Source organism: Cutaneotrichosporon oleaginosum (assembly GCF_008065305.1).
Source record: "Cutaneotrichosporon oleaginosum strain ATCC 20508 chromosome Unknown ATCC20508_contig04, whole genome shotgun sequence".
Classification (NCBI taxonomy): Eukaryota; Fungi; Basidiomycota; class Tremellomycetes; order Trichosporonales; family Trichosporonaceae; genus Cutaneotrichosporon; species Cutaneotrichosporon oleaginosum.
The window spans coordinates 1,155,828-1,171,644 of NW_027072173.1; the positions used below are offsets into that span (position 1 = coordinate 1,155,828).

Below are 15,817 nucleotides of genomic sequence, written 5' to 3' on the forward strand. Positions count from 1 at the left end.
GATCACTCAGTACCTCATCAAGATGCGGCGACTGAGCATGACGCAGCAGTACGTCTTCGTTTTTTTTCTGTCATTCTGGCTCTCGCGCTGACAACAGGCCCAAGCTCGTGGGGATTAAGAAGAAGTTGGAGCGCCGCGAGGCAACGCGCGAGCGGAAAGCTCTCGCCGCGGCCAAGCTGGAGAAGAGCATTGAGAAGGAGCTGCTCGAGCGTCTTCGTTCGAAGGCGTACGGCGACGCACCGCTCAACGTCAACGAGGACGTGTGGCGCCAGGTCCTCGACCTCGACAAGGGCAAGGACCGACTCGAGGACATGGAGGACGACGACAGTGTCTTGGACGAGGAGGAGTGGGAAGGCGGTGAACGCGAGTTTGTTGAGGACTCGGACGACGAAAGCGTCGACGACCTGGAGGACTACAGTGGAAGCGAGTTCGACGAGTTCGACAGTGAGGACGATGGGCAGGAGTTCCCCTCGGACCTCGAGGTGTCGGACGAGGACAACGATGAAGAGGGAAGTGATGAGGAGCCAGAGGAGCCTAAGAAGGGGAAGAAGCCACCAGCACCTGCTGCTGGCACGAAGCGCAAGGCACCGCGCGAGCCGAAGCGTGCAGGCAAGAAGCGTGAGTCAAGCAATTCTAGTGGCAAGCAAGGAAAACTGACAGCCAGGCCCTCACGTCAACGTCGAGTACGAGATGGAGACAGAGCCGCTCTCTCGCGAGATGATCAACAACTGGTGATCAACTATACCTCTAGATTATATACCTCAGGGACCTCTGCATGCATACAACACTGGCTGTCGAGATTGCGACATGGACTGCAAGCTACCAGTCGAGACTTGATCCTTACTCGTCGTCCGAGTCGTCAGAGTTCAAGTCAAGTTTGAAGACGGCTTGGTCGTTGTAACGCCGGGTCTGCTCTTCATGTACAACCTCGATGCGCTCGCCCAGTTGCTCATCCTCACGGTCTGGAGTTAGCGATTCTCATGGGAACAGCAGTTACCTTCGCCGATCACACCAACATCGCCCATGCCGCTCATGCTCCCGCCCAGTTGCCACAGTAGACCTTGACGCATCTGCGTTTCGTTTGGCCACGGCGTGGCCTGCGCGCGATCGACGGGTGCGAGCAAACTGGAGACGGGTGCGGAAGTGGTACGCGCCAGAGCGTGGGCATGTGCCAACAGCACTGGCACTCCGACAGGATCTGCTGTCAGTCCCACCTATGACGGTGCTCACCATTCTCGCTAAGCGCGATGCTCTCGCTCACACGCCGCCCCTCGTCGACGAGCGTCTCGAGCTCGACCCGTCCACTCTCCAACTCCCGCAGTAATGAGCGGATGCGCCGCTCCAGTCCCTCTACCTCGGCCTTCTGCACCAAAAGCGCCGCCCATGCGCGCTGGTGCTCCTCTGCATCAGCCGCAAGTGCATCGAGCTGTGCACTACTCTGGACGAGACTGGCGTGGAGGGCAGGAATGTCCGAGGACGAGGATGGGAGTGCGGCGAATAACTCGTTCAGGAGGGCACCTTGTGTTGTAAGCGCCAGAAGAAGGGAGGTACGGATAGGCGGATCCGTGAGCGTAGCCGTCATGATGGGTATCTGTTTATCGTGAGTTGAGGAGGATGGTGTTGTTCGGCCTTGACTTGGGTGGGACAGTCTGGAAACGGCAAGGGACGGAGAGCTGATGATCTCCGTAAGATCAACAGATTACAAACTTCGCGCACTGCATCATTCTTCTTCACAACAACATGGTGCTCTCGACTGGGACGCTGAACCTCAAGTTCATGCAGCGCGCTGCTGCGCGCGCCGCAAAGGCCGAGCCGTTGGCGCCCGCGACATCCGGCTCCGTGTCTGCGCCCGCCGCATCAGCGCCATCCACCCCCGCGTCGCCCGCCCCTGCCTCCATAACACCCTCCCAGGCCGCCACCCCGATCCCCGCGATGAGCACACCTATTCCAGCGGCGCCAGCAGACGACGAGGCCGGAGCGAAGTGGGTCCTCCCACGGCGCAATGCGGAGGCGGGCCCAGGGCCTTCCACCCGCCCGCGCGTGCAGTTCGTCGCATCATACCTTCCCTTCCTCGAGGATGAGGATGATGGGCCTACTGGGATGGCATCAGGGCGTATGGCCTTCGGAATGGGAGCCAAGCTGGAGGAGGCGCGTGATGGAGATGATAACGATGAGGACGAGTTCATAAGTGACAGTGAGGACGACGTTGCCGTTCGGAGAGACAAGAAGGCGCGTGCTCCAGTGGGTTCTGTCACTGGCATGACTGACGCCAGGCTGGACGATTCTTCGCTGGTGGTGAGCTGCAGCGGGCCAAGTCGCGCACAAACGAGCCCAAACCTGAAGAGACGGAACCTTTGCAACGGACACAATCGCGAGCCAATGCACCGACACCCCCGCCGGAGGAGCGCATATTTCAGCGTCCCAAAGGCTTCTCGCCGCCGCCTACAGGAAAGGGGAAGGGCAAAGGCAAGGCCAAGGACAAAGCCGAGCAGCGCGAGCAGAAGCCGGTGGACAAGCCCAAGCCTGGCAAGACCAACAAGGAAGGCAAGGAGAAGTTCAACAAGAAGAAGGGCGCGCTGTCAGACAACCTCTACGCCAAGCTCAAGGATAAACTCAGCATCAGCAGAGAAACCAGTGTGTCGTCCGCCAGCAGTGCGCCAAGTGCTGGCGGAAAGAAGCGCGCTCGAGATGAGGCGGCCGCTCAAGAGAGCAAGCGGCCGAAAGTGTCAGCGCTGGATGAGCGGGAGAAGGAGCGGAAGAAGGCCAAGAAGGCTGCAAAGCGTGGGCAGTCGAGCAAGTAGTGCCAGTACCAGGTCATGAGATATCTCCACCCTATTTGTACATGTACAGCATCTTCGCGGTTAATGCACATATCCAGACAGTCCAGGACATGTGACAAATCACAACTGGTAGACTCCACCATTTTAGTCCATTTTGGTTCACGTCAGCTCTGCAGTAAGCCGTAGAATCCTCCAACAATCCTGTCCTCGCACGCCCTCGTTTAGTCTCCCTCCTGACATCTTCTGACTCAGCACGGTCGGCGGCATCTGCAGACCCTAATACATTATCGCGTACCAGAGCCCTGGGGCTGCGCTATGCAAGGCTCTCCTCCCCAGCGCCAGCCGGAGAGGAGAAGAACGTGACGTGAGGGAGATGGCGAACGTCGCTTTTAGATGTTCGAGGGGAAGAGCATGATGCGGCACGACGCGCCGAACACCTTGGCGGGGAGGTTGGAGGTGAACTTGGACTTGACGACGCCCGAGTTGCCGTGGGGGCGCGAGATGCGGCCCCAGATGACGCGGACACGCGAGCCGTTGATCTCACGCTTGGCCTTGTAGACGTAGGCGATGCGCTGGGGTTAGCGGGAACTTTTGCGGTAGTGGAATGTCGGGAGCGCTCTGGGAGGTGGGAGATGGAAATCGAAGGAGGAGGAGTCCACCGAACGCTCGTGCGGACGTGCGAGAGCGAGGATAGCAAGTTGCTGCACGTGCCCAACAAGTGCGATGAGACGCAGATGCTAGGTGCTCAACAAGCAGAGGTGCAGCTACTCCAGTGGAGAAGCTGTCTCTGGGCTGCCTGCACCTAACACCCACACGCGCCCCACCACCTTCTCCTGCGCACGCTTTCCCGCTCTGCGATACGAGTATCGAGCTCTCGAGCACCCGTACTCATCGCCCCTCTCATGGTCCCATCTCCCAATCTCCTCGAGTCGCTCCCACGCGCGGGTGCGACTAACCTTGCCGAGGTACGAGCGAGCGGCCTCCGCCGTGTCAACACCCTCAATCGCAACGAGCGACTGGTTGGGGCGCGAGTTGCGCTTTCCACGCTTGTGGCCGAGCACGCGTCCCTTGGTGTAAAGCCTGCACGGAGACATGTTCAATAATCGGTTCGATGCGCGGGGAGAATAGAGGTGTCGAGGGGGGTAGGGGGACGGTTCGAAAGCGAGATAGTGCGCGGAGATCGGAGTGAACGTTCTGTGTCAGCACGGCGTCGCGGGACGTGTCGGTCGGCGCACCTGGTGGCACCCATTGTTGCTGTGTTTTGATGGATAGAGAGCAGCTTCGACGGCGGTCAGGACGACCAACTCGGTGGCCCAGCCTGGCGGAGCACCAATCCTGCAAATGTCGGCGTTAGCCACGTGGTGTCGGAGTTAGATCTCGGCTTGATGAGTTCATGTAGAAATCGCGATTTACATTACTTTGGGGGAATATTTAAGCATACCACGTGGCATTGATAATCAACAGGTATTGCCGCTTGACGCACCTGGCACAGAGTTCCTGTCTAGGGCTATGAGAGGCTTCCCTCTCGAGGCGACCAATGCACCATCTCTCGCTCTCAGTCATCACTCACTTGCCTTCCCGCCACGCCGCGCGCCTGGACATGTCATCCCATTGATCCCATCAATGCTCATACCAGCCGCAGCCTCGCTCGTCTCGCTATCCACCCAATTCCGCACACATGTGGTGACGCGACAAGGGAGTGGTCTGAGCGGCGTCAAATCCGTTCCCATTAAGCCGCCAAGACCTGTCATCCCGTGGCAGTGCGTCTTGGCGGAACAATGGGCCAGCCGTTCGCTCCCAGACTGGCGTGCGGGACTTGCCCGCATCACCTTGACTGCCCAACTGCCTCTTCGCGCCGTCCTATCTCCAGCCCCAGTCACACCCTTGCCTGTGGCGACGTTGCTGACGGCAGCCACACTGAACCGTGCAAAAGCATCCACAGGCTTGCTGCAAGGTTTCGAGGACGTCCGGCTGGTCACTTGTATGAAGAGCAACATGGCATGCGCGTGCGCATGCTGCCATCTGCCAGCGCGGCCAGTCGCAAGCCCGATTATGGTCCCTTGAACATGTAGACACGCTTGCAGCTGCCAGATTGCTGCTCGCGCTGCACACTTGCATCCTCTGAGTGCTGCGCCGCGTTTCATGTACATAATCGAGGATTGGTGAGGGTAGTGTGCGATGAGCGGGGCAAGTGTCGTGCACCCCCGCATCCAGCTCACAAGTTGCCTTCGGAAGTGTTCACCCTTGCTGTGGCACGGAGATACCCTGATTGACGGCGCCGGAGAATGTCTTGGCAGGCAACAATCACCCCGGCAGCCGGCATCGACCCCCTCACTCCCCAAACTCAGCACTCAGGTTGTCCAAGCCACCTTGAACCTGTCTGCCCCCACCATGGTCCAATGCATGAGGTTTCCCCCGGCCCCCCCCCCCCCTAGGTCCCCGTCGCGTAGCGCTGGGACCCCTGTCCACCCGCCCAGCGCGTGCAGCGTGCTCACCTCGCTCACAGACCTCAAGGACGAGGCCAATGCTCTGTGCGCCGCTTGTTCCCATCGCCTCTTCACTCTCTCTTTCATCCTTCCCACTTTCCAGCAACTGCTTTCATCTTAAGACTCTTCACAGTCTCTTTACGCCTTCGCGACTCTATCATCGACAGTCCAAAGTCCAACACACTTTTGACTCGTCAACGACACCGACACACTCCTTAGATCAATCCATCCACATCTTTCGCTCTTCGCGTGTCCACGCCGCCACCTCATTTCAACCCTTCCCCCGACGAGCCCAGTCACAATGGCCTCTGTTATCCTTCTCTCCCTCCTCTCCGGCGCTGCCGCGCAGGCTGTCGCTCCCGCCGTCACCGGCAACATTCGGTCGGACATCCCTGCCCAGCCTCTGCACACCGTCGACGGATACCAGATCCCGTAAGTCTGCCTTGGGCCCAACGACGCGCGTGCCCTTCGCCCTGCGGCCATGTCCGGCGGCGATGGCCCGTGCGCGCCCGCGCGACCGCACGGCACGCATTTCACGCGAGCGGCGACGCGAGCTCCACATTCCACACATGACACAGATCTGACTTTAGGCCTCTCGCAGAGATCACCCAGAATGCCCCGTCGTCAAAGACTGTCGCCTTGTTCTCGACCGGCCTCCCTGGTGCGACGCCCACTGTCGAGCGTGCGCCTGTGATTCCCACCACCCCATCCTCTCTCAACTACCCCGAGCTTGACAAGATTCCCCCCACCAACTCGCCCCAGGTTCAGAGGTGGATCTCGGAGATTGACTGGACCCTCGTCCCAAACCTCACCGTCACCGATGGCACCTGCGCGGGCTCGCCCGAGGCCGCCAACGACGCCAGCCGCTGCTGGTGGACTTGCGGTGGCTGCACTCGTGAGACCGACATTGCCGAGTGCCCAGACCAGTACACCTGGGGTCTGTCGTTTGACGATGGACCTTCGCCATACACTCCGCTCCTTCTCGACTACCTCGACGAGAAGGACATCAAGTCGACCTTCTTCCTCGTCGGCTCGCGCGTCGTCTCGTACCCTTCCATGGTCGTCACCGAGTACCTTGCCGGCCACCAGCTTTCCATTCACACCTGGTCGCACCCCTCGCTCACCAAGCTTACCAACGAGGAGATCGTTGCTGAGCTCGGGTGGACCAAGCAGGCCATTCACGATGTCGTCGGTGTGACCCCCAACACCTTCCGCCCGCCTTACGGTGACATGGACGACCGTGTTCGTGCCATTGCCGCGCAGATGGGTCTCACTCCTGTTATGTGGACCCGCCACAACGGCCAGACTCTTGACACAACCGACTGGAACATTCCCGGCGGCCAGGCCAACGGTCAGACTGCCGTCTCGCGCTTCCAGGACATCCTCGACACCGTGCCCGAGCTTGACACCGGCTTCATCGTCCTCCAGCACGACCTGTACCAGCAGACTGTCGACCTCGCCGTCGGATACTTCCTCCCCATGGCCGTTGAGTCGGGCAAGTACGCCATGAAGTCTATTATCGAGTGTCTCGGCCTCCCCGCCGCCGAGGCTTACATTGAGACTTCGGCCAATGTCACTGAGACCCAGATCCCTGGCACGGGCACCGTCTTCCAGCCCAAGGTCGGCACCCAGACTGCTGCCGCTCCCCAGATCACCACCGGCAAGGGCTCCGCCGCCGTTGGCTCGCAGTCCGGCTCGTCGACCAACGCCTCGGCCAGGCCTTCGGCCTCAGCCACCTCGGGCGCCATCAAGTCGTACGCCCCCATTGCCGTCGCCCTCGGCGCCGTCTTCGCGGCCATTGCTTTCTCTGCGTAAAGCCTCGGGCTTGTTGCAATTCTGGGCTTTAAGGTTACCCATAAATATCCCTGTAACTGGCGGCGGGCCATCGCTGTCCGGCTTGCGACAAGGGGCATATCGTAGCTCTTCATGTTCTTCACGGACACTTCTGCGCAGCGCGTTGCGCACGTGCATTGTATGTCATCACAGTCCTACACAAGTTCACTTGGCCATGTGTCTACGGTGTCTACTGACGATCGACATGGCAAGCAAAACGAAGTCTTGTACGGTTATGGTGGATAAGCACTGGGCGCGGCGAAGGAAGCACGGGCGCGCTTGGCTCAGCGTGTACGTGCAGCACAATCTTTCCTAGGAATAGTCTACTTTTTGAGAGTTACACCCGAGGCGCTAACCTTGCCACCCGGCGCGACCTTTACGGAACCGGCCCACTTGGCGCCCTTGCCCGTTGGGACCTTTACCTCAACCTCAGACTCGAGCTCGAACGTGCGCACTTCGAGGCCGACCTTGGCGTACTCGTAGTCTGGCGTCTCGATGCTCTCGGGCCCAAGGAGGAGTACCGAGTTGGGGCGCACGAAAACGGGAATCTGGTCGATGGGGTAGTCGGTTTTACGGACGAACCTGGGCCCCTCAATCACCTCACCTGTCCAGTAGCATGTCCAGCGGCCGGCCGGGATGTAGAAGTCGGCACGGGTACCGTGGAAGACGGGAGCGACGAGAAGACTGTCGCCAAACATGTACTGCTTGTCGAGGTGAGCAGACGCCGGATCTTCTGGAAATTCGATGATCATTGCGCGCATGACGGGGACACCTGTCTCGTGGGCCTTGATGCTCTCGCCGTAAATGTACGGCATGAGGCGGCACTTCGCGCGCACCATCTTGGCCGTGACCGTGACGGCGGTCTCACCATAGTTCCAAGGCACGCGATATGAGCCGCTGCCGTGCAAGCGCGAGTGGGAGGAGAAGAGGCCGAAGGCGACCCAGCGGCTAAACAACGCGGGGTCTGGCTTGCCCTCGAACCCGCCGATATCGTGAGACCAGAACGCGAAACCCGATGCGCTGAGACTGAGTCCGCCGCGCAGAGTCTCGGCCATGGCCTCGTACGTGCTCTCGCAATCGCCTCCCCAGTGCACGGGGAAACGCTGGCCACCGGCTGTCGCGGATCGCGCGAACAGCGCTGCTTCGTGCTTGCCGTACTTCTTCTCGACGACCTCAAACACGCACTTGTTGTACAAGAACGAGTAGAAGTTGTGCGCTTTGGATGGATCCGAGCCGTCGTGGTAGACCACGTCGACGTGGGGGATGCGCTCGCCAAAGTCGGTCTTGACTGTGTCGACGCCCATGTCGAGCAGACGCTGCACGAGCCCAGCATACCACTTCCACGCGGCGGGGTTCGTGAAGTCCACAATAGCCATGCCGGGCTGCCACTCGTCCCACTGCCACACGTCCCCGCTTCGGCGCTTGAGGAAGTACCCCTTCTTGACGCCCTCGGCGAAAATGGCAGCGCGCTGCGAGATGTACGGGTTGATCCACGCGCACACCTTGACGCCGTACTCGCGCTTGACGTCGGCAAGGTACTTCTCCGGATCGGGGAACGTGTCCGGATCAAACTGGAAGCTGCACCAGTCGTAGCGCTTCATCCAGAAACAGTCGAGGTGCAGCACGCGCACGGGGCACTTGCGTTCGCGCATCTCCCTCAGGAACCCCGACACCGTTTCCTGGTCGTAGGACGTTGTGAACGATGTCGAGAGGTACAGCCCATACGTCCAGGCGGGCGGCAAGGCGGGGCGGCCGGTCATGCGGACGTAGTTCCTTAGCGCGGCCTTGATGCTGCCGCCGCCAATAACAAAGTACTCGAGGCGCTCGCCACGCACGCTCACGCCGATTTTGGAGCACTTTTCGCGGCCGACTTCGAACTCCACCTCCTCGGGGTGGTTTACAAACAGCCCGTACCCTTTGGAAGAGAGGTAGAAAGGGATGTTCTTGTAAGTCTGCTCGGATGACGTCCCGCCGTCTTGGTTCCAAATACCGACGACCTGACCGTTCTTGACAAACGGTCCAAAGCGTTCGCCGAGCCCGTAGATTGTCTCGCCAACGGACAGCGTGAGCTCGTTGACCATGTACCGTACCAGGCCTGTGGCGCGCGTGCTGTCGAGCGCGAAGTGGTCGGAACGCGCCATGCTGGCCGGCAACGTGGTGAGGCAGCCAGCCTGGCTCTGCTGCCCAAAGGTAAGATGCCATGGGACGTCGGCGTATGCCTGGCCCTTGGGCTCGGTGGCGCAGAGGAAGTCGTCATCACCCTTGGCTGAGTCGGTGAAGCGGAGCGCGTACGACTTGGGCGCAGTGTTGATGTCCACTGCCACTGAGCCCGACTTGAAGCAAATGTGATCCTCGGTGGGTCGCGATACACTCGTCTTGGGCGTCGCGGGTGCACCGTCTGGGAAAAGCTCAAAGTGCGGCCCCCTGTTGTGCCCGCCGGCATGGTGTTCCACACGCACCTTGAGCACGTCGTCCATCGGCGACGAGATGCTCACCGTCAAAAGCGGGCCTTTGGTCAGCTCAGTAGGGCGTAGGACATGAGCTCACTGTTCAACGTATCGCCGCGGTGAGCGACATGCCGTGGTGCGACGATGAACTCAACGCCGTCCTTGCTCTCACGCAACACCTCGACGACCTCGACGCCGCCGACAAAGTTGACGCCGGTGGGACGTCTCCATCTTCGGTCAGTGCGTTCACCCAGCCAGCTTACAATCCATCCGTGAACTTCATGTTGCTGATGTGCTATTGATGGTGGGAAGCGGGCGGGGGGCTTCCAGTAAAGTAGGTTTCCGCCCACCATGACAACAAGTACGTCAGAATCGGGCCGAATTCGGCGACGGTAACTCGGTGTTCGCTGGATCTTGCAAGACCGGTATGCGCGGCGCCCTATTCAATTCTCTGCGACAGCGCGCTCCGTCGGAGTTCTTGATTCGAGAAGCTAACCCAGCCTGCAGCGCTCTTGCATTGGGCACTCGACCTGCGGCGCTCGTGTCGCTGCGCTTCTTCATCGGCGAGGATGTGGTCAGTTCTCGGTGTAATAGGGGCGGTGTTGGTGTACACCGGCGTTGAGCCCCGGTGATAAAGTGTGACCGGTCTTTAAAGGTCGGTGTTGATCAGCTCCCGAGACCAGACGCGCCGCCCGGCCCGGCCACCCGGCGCGCGAGAGGGCCTATTGTTCGCCTCCGATGGCGACTCCGCGCGTGTGTCCCGCAGCCCGCCTCACAGATGCGTCTACCATGCCCACAGCTGGTCTTCTGCGGCTGCTTCGGACGAGCGCGCTTCGGCGAGATTTCGCTGAGATGACACCATGCCCATCGCTCACCTGATCATCAACTCCCTCCTGCGCAGCTTGTCTGGTAATGCGCTTCGGGGATGGTATCCGGGAAGCCGAACTGAAGCAGATCCGTAAGCTTCGATTTCCTTGGCCTAATATAAGGCGAAGTGCGGAGACCCAGGTGCCCCACACACCGAGATCAACATGGTTAACGATACTGTCGTCCTCGACGAGAAGACCGGACATATGGATGCGGCGGCGCTGCAGAATGCTGCGGCCGCCGAGGCAGTCGAGCATAACATGACGCTGGCATCGGGGTGGCGAACGCATCGGCGCGCTATCTTCTGGTCGATGGCCCTCTCCTTCGCCCTCATCATGGAAGGTTATGATGTCGTCGTCATTGGTAAGCACTGACCAGTCATGGCTGATGGCAGGCTCGTTCTACGGTCACCCATCGTTCCTACAACGCTTTGGAGTGCCGGCGCCGGACTCGCCTAACGGCTACGTGATCCCCGCAGAGTGGCAGAGCGCACTCTCGAACGGCTCGAGTGCGGGCGGCATCATTGGCCTTCTCATCAACGGCTGGGCCGCGGACCGCTTCGGGCCCAAGATCGTCATGCAGGTCTCGATCATCGCACTTACCTGCTTCATCTTCCTCTTCGTGTTCGCCCAAAGCCTCACAATGCTTGTCATTGCCGAGGTGTTCTGCGGCATCCCATGGGGAGTGTTCCAGACTCTCACTACGACATACGCGTCGGAAGTCTGCCCCATCCAGCTTCGCGGCTACCTCACCGCTTATGTCAACCTGTGCTGGGGTGTCGGCATCCTCCTGTCCTCGGGCGTAGTGAAGGCGACGCTGGACATTGAAGGCGAGTGGTCCTGGCGCCTCCCTTTCACCCTTCAATGGATGTGGGTGATTCCGCTGTTCATTATCGTGTGTTGCGCGCCCGGCTCGCCGTGGTGGTTCGTACGCAACAACCGACTTGAGGACGCCGAGAAGGCTCTCCGCCGCCTCACAAACCCAGAATACGTCAGCGAGCAGGACATCAAGAACAATGTCGCAATGATGGTCCACACCAACGAGCTCGAGCGCTCCATCGAAGAGGGCACGAGCTACATCGAGTGCTTCAAAGGAATCGACCGCCGCCGCACCGAGGCGTCCATGATGGTCTTCGCGATGCAACTCCTCAGCGGACAAAATCTCATCGGGCAGGGCGTTCAGTTCCTCCAGCAGGCAGGCATTGGCACCAACCTCTCCTTCAGCCTAAACATGGTCCTCAATAGCATGGTGCGCAAGCCATAGCTCCACCTGCTGACGGCAGTTTGTCATTGGCACGTTCTTCTCCTGGATTGCGCTGTACTTCTTCGGCCGCCGCACAATCTATCTTTCCGGCATGGGCCTGATGTCCGTAGTGCTCTTCATTATCGGCGGCCTTGGCTGGGTGGGCAAAGACTCGCCGCGGGGCACGGACACGACGTATGCGATCGGCGCGCTCCTCATCGCCCTCAACTTCTGCTACAACTCGTCCCTCGGCCCCGTGTGCTACACGCTCATCGGCGAGCTCTCGTCCACGCGCCTCCGCCAAAAGACAATTGCGCTCTCCCGCATCGCGTACCAGATCATGAACATCACCTGCGGGATTATCGTGCCGCGCATGCTCTCGCCGACGTCGTGGAACTGGGGCGCGAAGAGTGGTATCTTCTGGGGCGCCAGCGCGTTTCTCTGCACCGTGTATATCTGGACGCGCATCCCCGAGACGCGCGGGCGTAGTTATGCTGAGTTGGACCTGCTCTTCGAGCACCACGTGCCGGCGTGGCGGTTCAAGGGGACCAAGGTCGACCAGTTTGGGACGGACGCTGGGATTGACAAGCCAGAAGTTGTACACCTCGACTCGAAGCCCCGGGCAGTGCAAGTGGAGCGGGCAACGTAGTGCTTCCGGACTGGAGTGGAGAGTAATTATAAAGCGTATGCAGTCTTTCGATGGGCCTCTGTCATGGGGTAAGGGTTATGTTGGAGCCGGGCCCGTTCCGCAACCTTCCGTCCATGTCGGCGTATCGTAAGCGTCGCGGCGTCGGCCAGGACATAGGCATAAACATCGCCATGGCACAAAATGTTAAATTCTTATCGTCATGACCGAGGAAGAGGCCAGTGTGAGTTCATCAAGTTCACATGGTTGGCCCAGATCAGTAGTTGGCACCATCACCGATCGACGCCCACAGTACAGAGTCAATCCCCCATGAGCACCGCACCAGATAGTACCAGCAAGCACCGAACGTCGCATTACACTCCTGTCTAGATAGCGGCTACCATTGAACGGAGAGGACGCTCGGGCGCACCTGTCCTCCCAGTTGTTTACGAAGCGGGAGCACCCTGGCCACGGCCGACACCGCCGAAGCGCTGGGGTCAGCTGTGATCGCGCGGGAACGCGGGGCGCGATGGTAAAGAAGGACGCGGGTCTAGGGCAGATACACGCAGAAAGGCAGAGCCTTTGCCTGCAAAGTATTCCCCATCCTCACATGCCATTACCTCGCCTGCCGTTTCAACTCACAGGGCGGTACTCGGCACCGGCACCCTCCTTGTCACCGTCGTCGCGGCGGCGGTAGCCCTCACGGTCGCCACGGGGGCGGTAGGCACCACCCTCACGGCCGGCGCCGTAGCCGGCGGGGCGGCCAGCGGGGCGAGCGGGCTTGGTGTGGGTGATGGGGACAATCTCGGCGGGGAGGTGGAGCCACTCGCGGAGGTAGGCAAGACCCTCGTCGGTGAGGGTGTAGTAGTACCACTGCCACGAGAACTGGGTCTTGACGTAGCCCTTGGAGGTGAGCGACTGCATAGCCTTGATGACCTCGAGGTTGGGGACGTTGGTGAGGTCGGGGTGCGAGGGGCGGTTGAACTCCTTGGGCGCGACCATGACACCCTCCTTGAAGAGCTGCTCGTAAATCTTAGGTCAGCTGGTGTCCAAAAGCGACGAGGAAAGAGAATGCGGGCACGCGCGCAAGTCGGGCGTTGACCACGACGACGCGAGCCCCATAGGCTCGACACTCACGAGGCGGCGGTTCTGCTTCGAGATGATCATTTTGGGTGCTCTTTCACGGGGTTAGGCGAGAATGAGAAACTGGTCGAGGTGCGTTTTGATGACTTGAGGTAGGCCGCTGACTTGGGCAAGGATGGAGAAGTCGAAACTCTCACTCGTCGATGCAAAGGCTGCACCCCCCGGTGGCCAGGCACGGCCAACCAGTTTGGCCTCGCATATATTCAATCAAAATTGCGAAGAAATAATTGAGAGAAGCGGGAGCATTTGAGGTGCGGACTCTTGCACAACTCCGCGCTGTTGAGAGAACAGAAGTGCGAGTGGGGCAGTTTCAGCCTCTGCCCCTTGCCAGCATGCCGCGGAATTTCGGAAGGCGTTCGGGGGGTTGATCCGGACGTGTCGTGTCTCAGCCATGGTGAAACGCCACCTGCACCGAGTACGCAAGTCGGTGCGCGTCTTCATTCCTTGCGTGTCACTTGCGTCACTCACACATGCAGTGACCCCATCCTCCCATCAGCACAACCAGTTACGTCGCGTCCACGCTATACCCAGCGCTCATCACGGCGAGTATTTACGGGCTCGTAGTCTTTCACACGATCACACGATCTCACGATCTCACGATTCCACAGCCTCGGCGAATGGCCGCCAGTAATGTCGCCACGCCCCGCAGTAGCGCGTGCCTTGTTGTCATGTATTGGCAGGCAGATCTTTGGCTCAGAGCGCTTCGCAAATTCCCACAATGTTGAATCCAGATTGGGTATAGCTTTTAGGATGGTACCAGAAGGTTTTGAAGGCCTTGGTAGCTTGGTAGAGGGTGGATGTGCGGCCAAGATGACGTGAAGAAGATTATAGCACGCGACAGTAGAGACGCGTGAGGAGAGGAAGAGGCCGAAGAGGAGGATGAGTGAAGGGTCAATGGTGCCAGTAAAGGTGAGCTGAGCAAACGCGTCCAACTCTCAAACGCCTCCAGAATCAACCAGAAGGCAGATCGCCAGAGACCGGCCCGGAAGGGGTTCAGGGGAGTCAAGGGCACAACGGAGTATCCCTTGTGGTTGCCTCGTCAGCCAAGAGGCCAAGAACATTAGTTCAAGGGTCTGACCTAACCGCGGAACCCAGGGTGCACGTGTCACTCTGCCCTGTGCAGTGCAAATCTCGTCCCTCATACGGCTTGCTCGGCTTACGTTTCAAAGTGCAGGTGTGAATTATATTGCCGTTGTCCAATGTGATCTGAATGAAATGACGAGTAGGGTTGAAGAGGGGTGAGAAGATATGACTCCAGGCCTCCAGGGAGGAGGGGGAGAGCAGGGTTGTTGAAGGTTGGGGTGGCACTTCTCTGACTACTATACAGTGTAGGTGCGGGCACGGTGGTTGGGCGATCATCAGTCGAGTTAGTAGCCAGGAGGGACGCACGGACCTCTGTGCAAGGAGGTGTGCAGTATGTGTGCATGTGTGAAACTCGCTCTGGTTAGATGCATTAGCTGGGCCGGATTAGGGTGGCCCCTGGCAGATTAGGACAAGGCAAATGAGGGCGCCGGCCTTTGGCTATCTCCTCATTCACTCACCACCTCTTTCCGTCCTCTCCGCTTTCTCCGCTCTCTCCGCGCGTACGTACTGCTCCTCCCGCCAGCGAACAGTCAGTCGCGTCTTTCCCCTTTATATCCATCCTCTTGCTTTCTTTTACATCTCAACGTTCTCCTTCCGTCTGTTCGCTCCTCTCAACCTCACCACCCACTTTCCAACGCTCTCCACCTCATCCATTGAGCACCCTGCTCCACTCCCCCCCCCCGCCAACCCCATTCTTCAACTTCCCTCCCGCCAAGCCTTCTTGGCCGCACCACCGTCATGGCGCCCTTCTCGCGCCAGCAGGCCGCTGGTCCGAGCCGCAATACCAACACTTCAAAGGCCACCAACTCACCTCCAGCAAACGATAACGCCCCCTCTCACGGTCGCGCTTCGTCCGTCACTTCACCCACCCAGCTCCGCTCGCGCTTCTCCCCCCGCCTCTCGCCGTCCGCAGACCCCAACAGCCCCTCCATCTTTGCTGCACAGCAGGACACCTACCCCTCCCCATCCAACTCCTCAAACGGCAGAAACCTTCTTGCTGGGTGGGCAAGACGGAAGAAGCGCACCGAGAGCGTCCCCGAGGCCAGTGTTACGGCTGACAAGCCTCTACCACCCGTCTCTACCCCTATAGCATCGCGCTTCGCGTCCAAGGACTCGTCCAACAGCAAGTCCTACATCCCTCATTACTCCAAGAAGTCGTCAGAATCGTCAGAGTACGCCACCAACTCGGGTGGTGACATTGTCCGCACGCGATCTCACTCTCCCTCCCTCACCGGCGCCGGAGCAACCGGGTTCAGCGTTCCCCGATACGACGCGCGCGGGTACCCCATACGTGACCCCATTCCAGACATC

The 15,817-nt window shown here is 59.7% G+C and overlaps 9 protein-coding genes across 9 annotated transcripts; 4 read left to right on the forward strand and 5 right to left on the reverse strand.

Annotated features, from left to right (window-relative positions):
- Nucleotides 1-840: 840 nt before the first annotated feature.
- COLE_04911 (uncharacterized protein) lies at nt 841-1,582 on the reverse strand (the record flags this gene model as incomplete). The annotated part of the gene is made up of 3 exons (XM_018425016.1): nt 841-962; nt 998-1,198; nt 1,231-1,582. The coding sequence occupies 3 exons, from the start codon at nt 1,580-1,582 to the stop codon at nt 841-843; spliced, it is 675 nt and encodes a 224-aa protein (XP_018276791.1).
- Nucleotides 1,583-1,776: 194 nt separating this feature from the next.
- On the forward strand, nt 1,777-2,820 carry COLE_04912 (uncharacterized protein; the record flags this gene model as incomplete). The annotated part of the gene is made up of 1 exon (XM_018419631.2): nt 1,777-2,820. One exon carries the CDS (start codon nt 1,777-1,779, stop codon nt 2,818-2,820), a length of 1,044 nt encoding a protein of 347 aa, XP_018276790.1.
- Nucleotides 2,821-3,169: 349 nt separating this feature from the next.
- COLE_04913 (60S ribosomal protein eL33) lies at nt 3,170-3,874 on the reverse strand (the record flags this gene model as incomplete). The annotated part of the gene is made up of 2 exons (XM_018423959.2): nt 3,170-3,352; nt 3,737-3,874. The coding sequence occupies 2 exons, from the start codon at nt 3,872-3,874 to the stop codon at nt 3,170-3,172; spliced, it is 321 nt and encodes a 106-aa protein (XP_018276789.2).
- Nucleotides 3,875-4,558: 684 nt separating this feature from the next.
- COLE_04914 (uncharacterized protein) lies at nt 4,559-4,852 on the forward strand (the record flags this gene model as incomplete). Its single annotated transcript, XM_065626373.1, has 1 exon — nt 4,559-4,852. The coding sequence occupies one exon, from the start codon at nt 4,559-4,561 to the stop codon at nt 4,850-4,852; it is 294 nt and encodes a 97-aa protein (XP_065482314.1).
- Nucleotides 4,853-5,567: 715 nt separating this feature from the next.
- Nucleotides 5,568-7,081, forward strand: COLE_04915 (uncharacterized protein; the record flags this gene model as incomplete). Its single annotated transcript, XM_018421493.2, has 2 exons — nt 5,568-5,698; nt 5,857-7,081. The coding sequence occupies 2 exons, from the start codon at nt 5,568-5,570 to the stop codon at nt 7,079-7,081; spliced, it is 1,356 nt and encodes a 451-aa protein (XP_018276787.1).
- A 341-nt stretch (nt 7,082-7,422) lies between these two features.
- On the reverse strand, nt 7,423-9,829 carry COLE_04916 (uncharacterized protein; the record flags this gene model as incomplete). Its single annotated transcript, XM_018420945.2, has 3 exons — nt 7,423-9,608; nt 9,647-9,777; nt 9,810-9,829. The coding sequence occupies 3 exons, from the start codon at nt 9,827-9,829 to the stop codon at nt 7,423-7,425; spliced, it is 2,337 nt and encodes a 778-aa protein (XP_018276786.1).
- Nucleotides 9,830-10,577: 748 nt separating this feature from the next.
- On the forward strand, nt 10,578-12,304 carry COLE_04917 (uncharacterized protein; the record flags this gene model as incomplete). Its single annotated transcript, XM_018423957.2, has 3 exons — nt 10,578-10,776; nt 10,808-11,661; nt 11,696-12,304. 3 exons carry the CDS (start codon nt 10,578-10,580, stop codon nt 12,302-12,304), a joined length of 1,662 nt encoding a protein of 553 aa, XP_018276785.1.
- A 183-nt stretch (nt 12,305-12,487) lies between these two features.
- Nucleotides 12,488-12,655, reverse strand: COLE_04918 (uncharacterized protein; the record flags this gene model as incomplete). Its single annotated transcript, XM_018423956.2, has 1 exon — nt 12,488-12,655. The coding sequence occupies one exon, from the start codon at nt 12,653-12,655 to the stop codon at nt 12,488-12,490; it is 168 nt and encodes a 55-aa protein (XP_018276784.1).
- Nucleotides 12,656-12,726: 71 nt separating this feature from the next.
- On the reverse strand, nt 12,727-13,447 carry COLE_04919 (40S ribosomal protein eS10; the record flags this gene model as incomplete). Its single annotated transcript, XM_018423955.2, has 3 exons — nt 12,727-12,771; nt 12,923-13,312; nt 13,418-13,447. The coding sequence occupies 3 exons, from the start codon at nt 13,445-13,447 to the stop codon at nt 12,727-12,729; spliced, it is 465 nt and encodes a 154-aa protein (XP_018276783.1).
- Nucleotides 13,448-15,817: the final 2,370 nt, after the last annotated feature.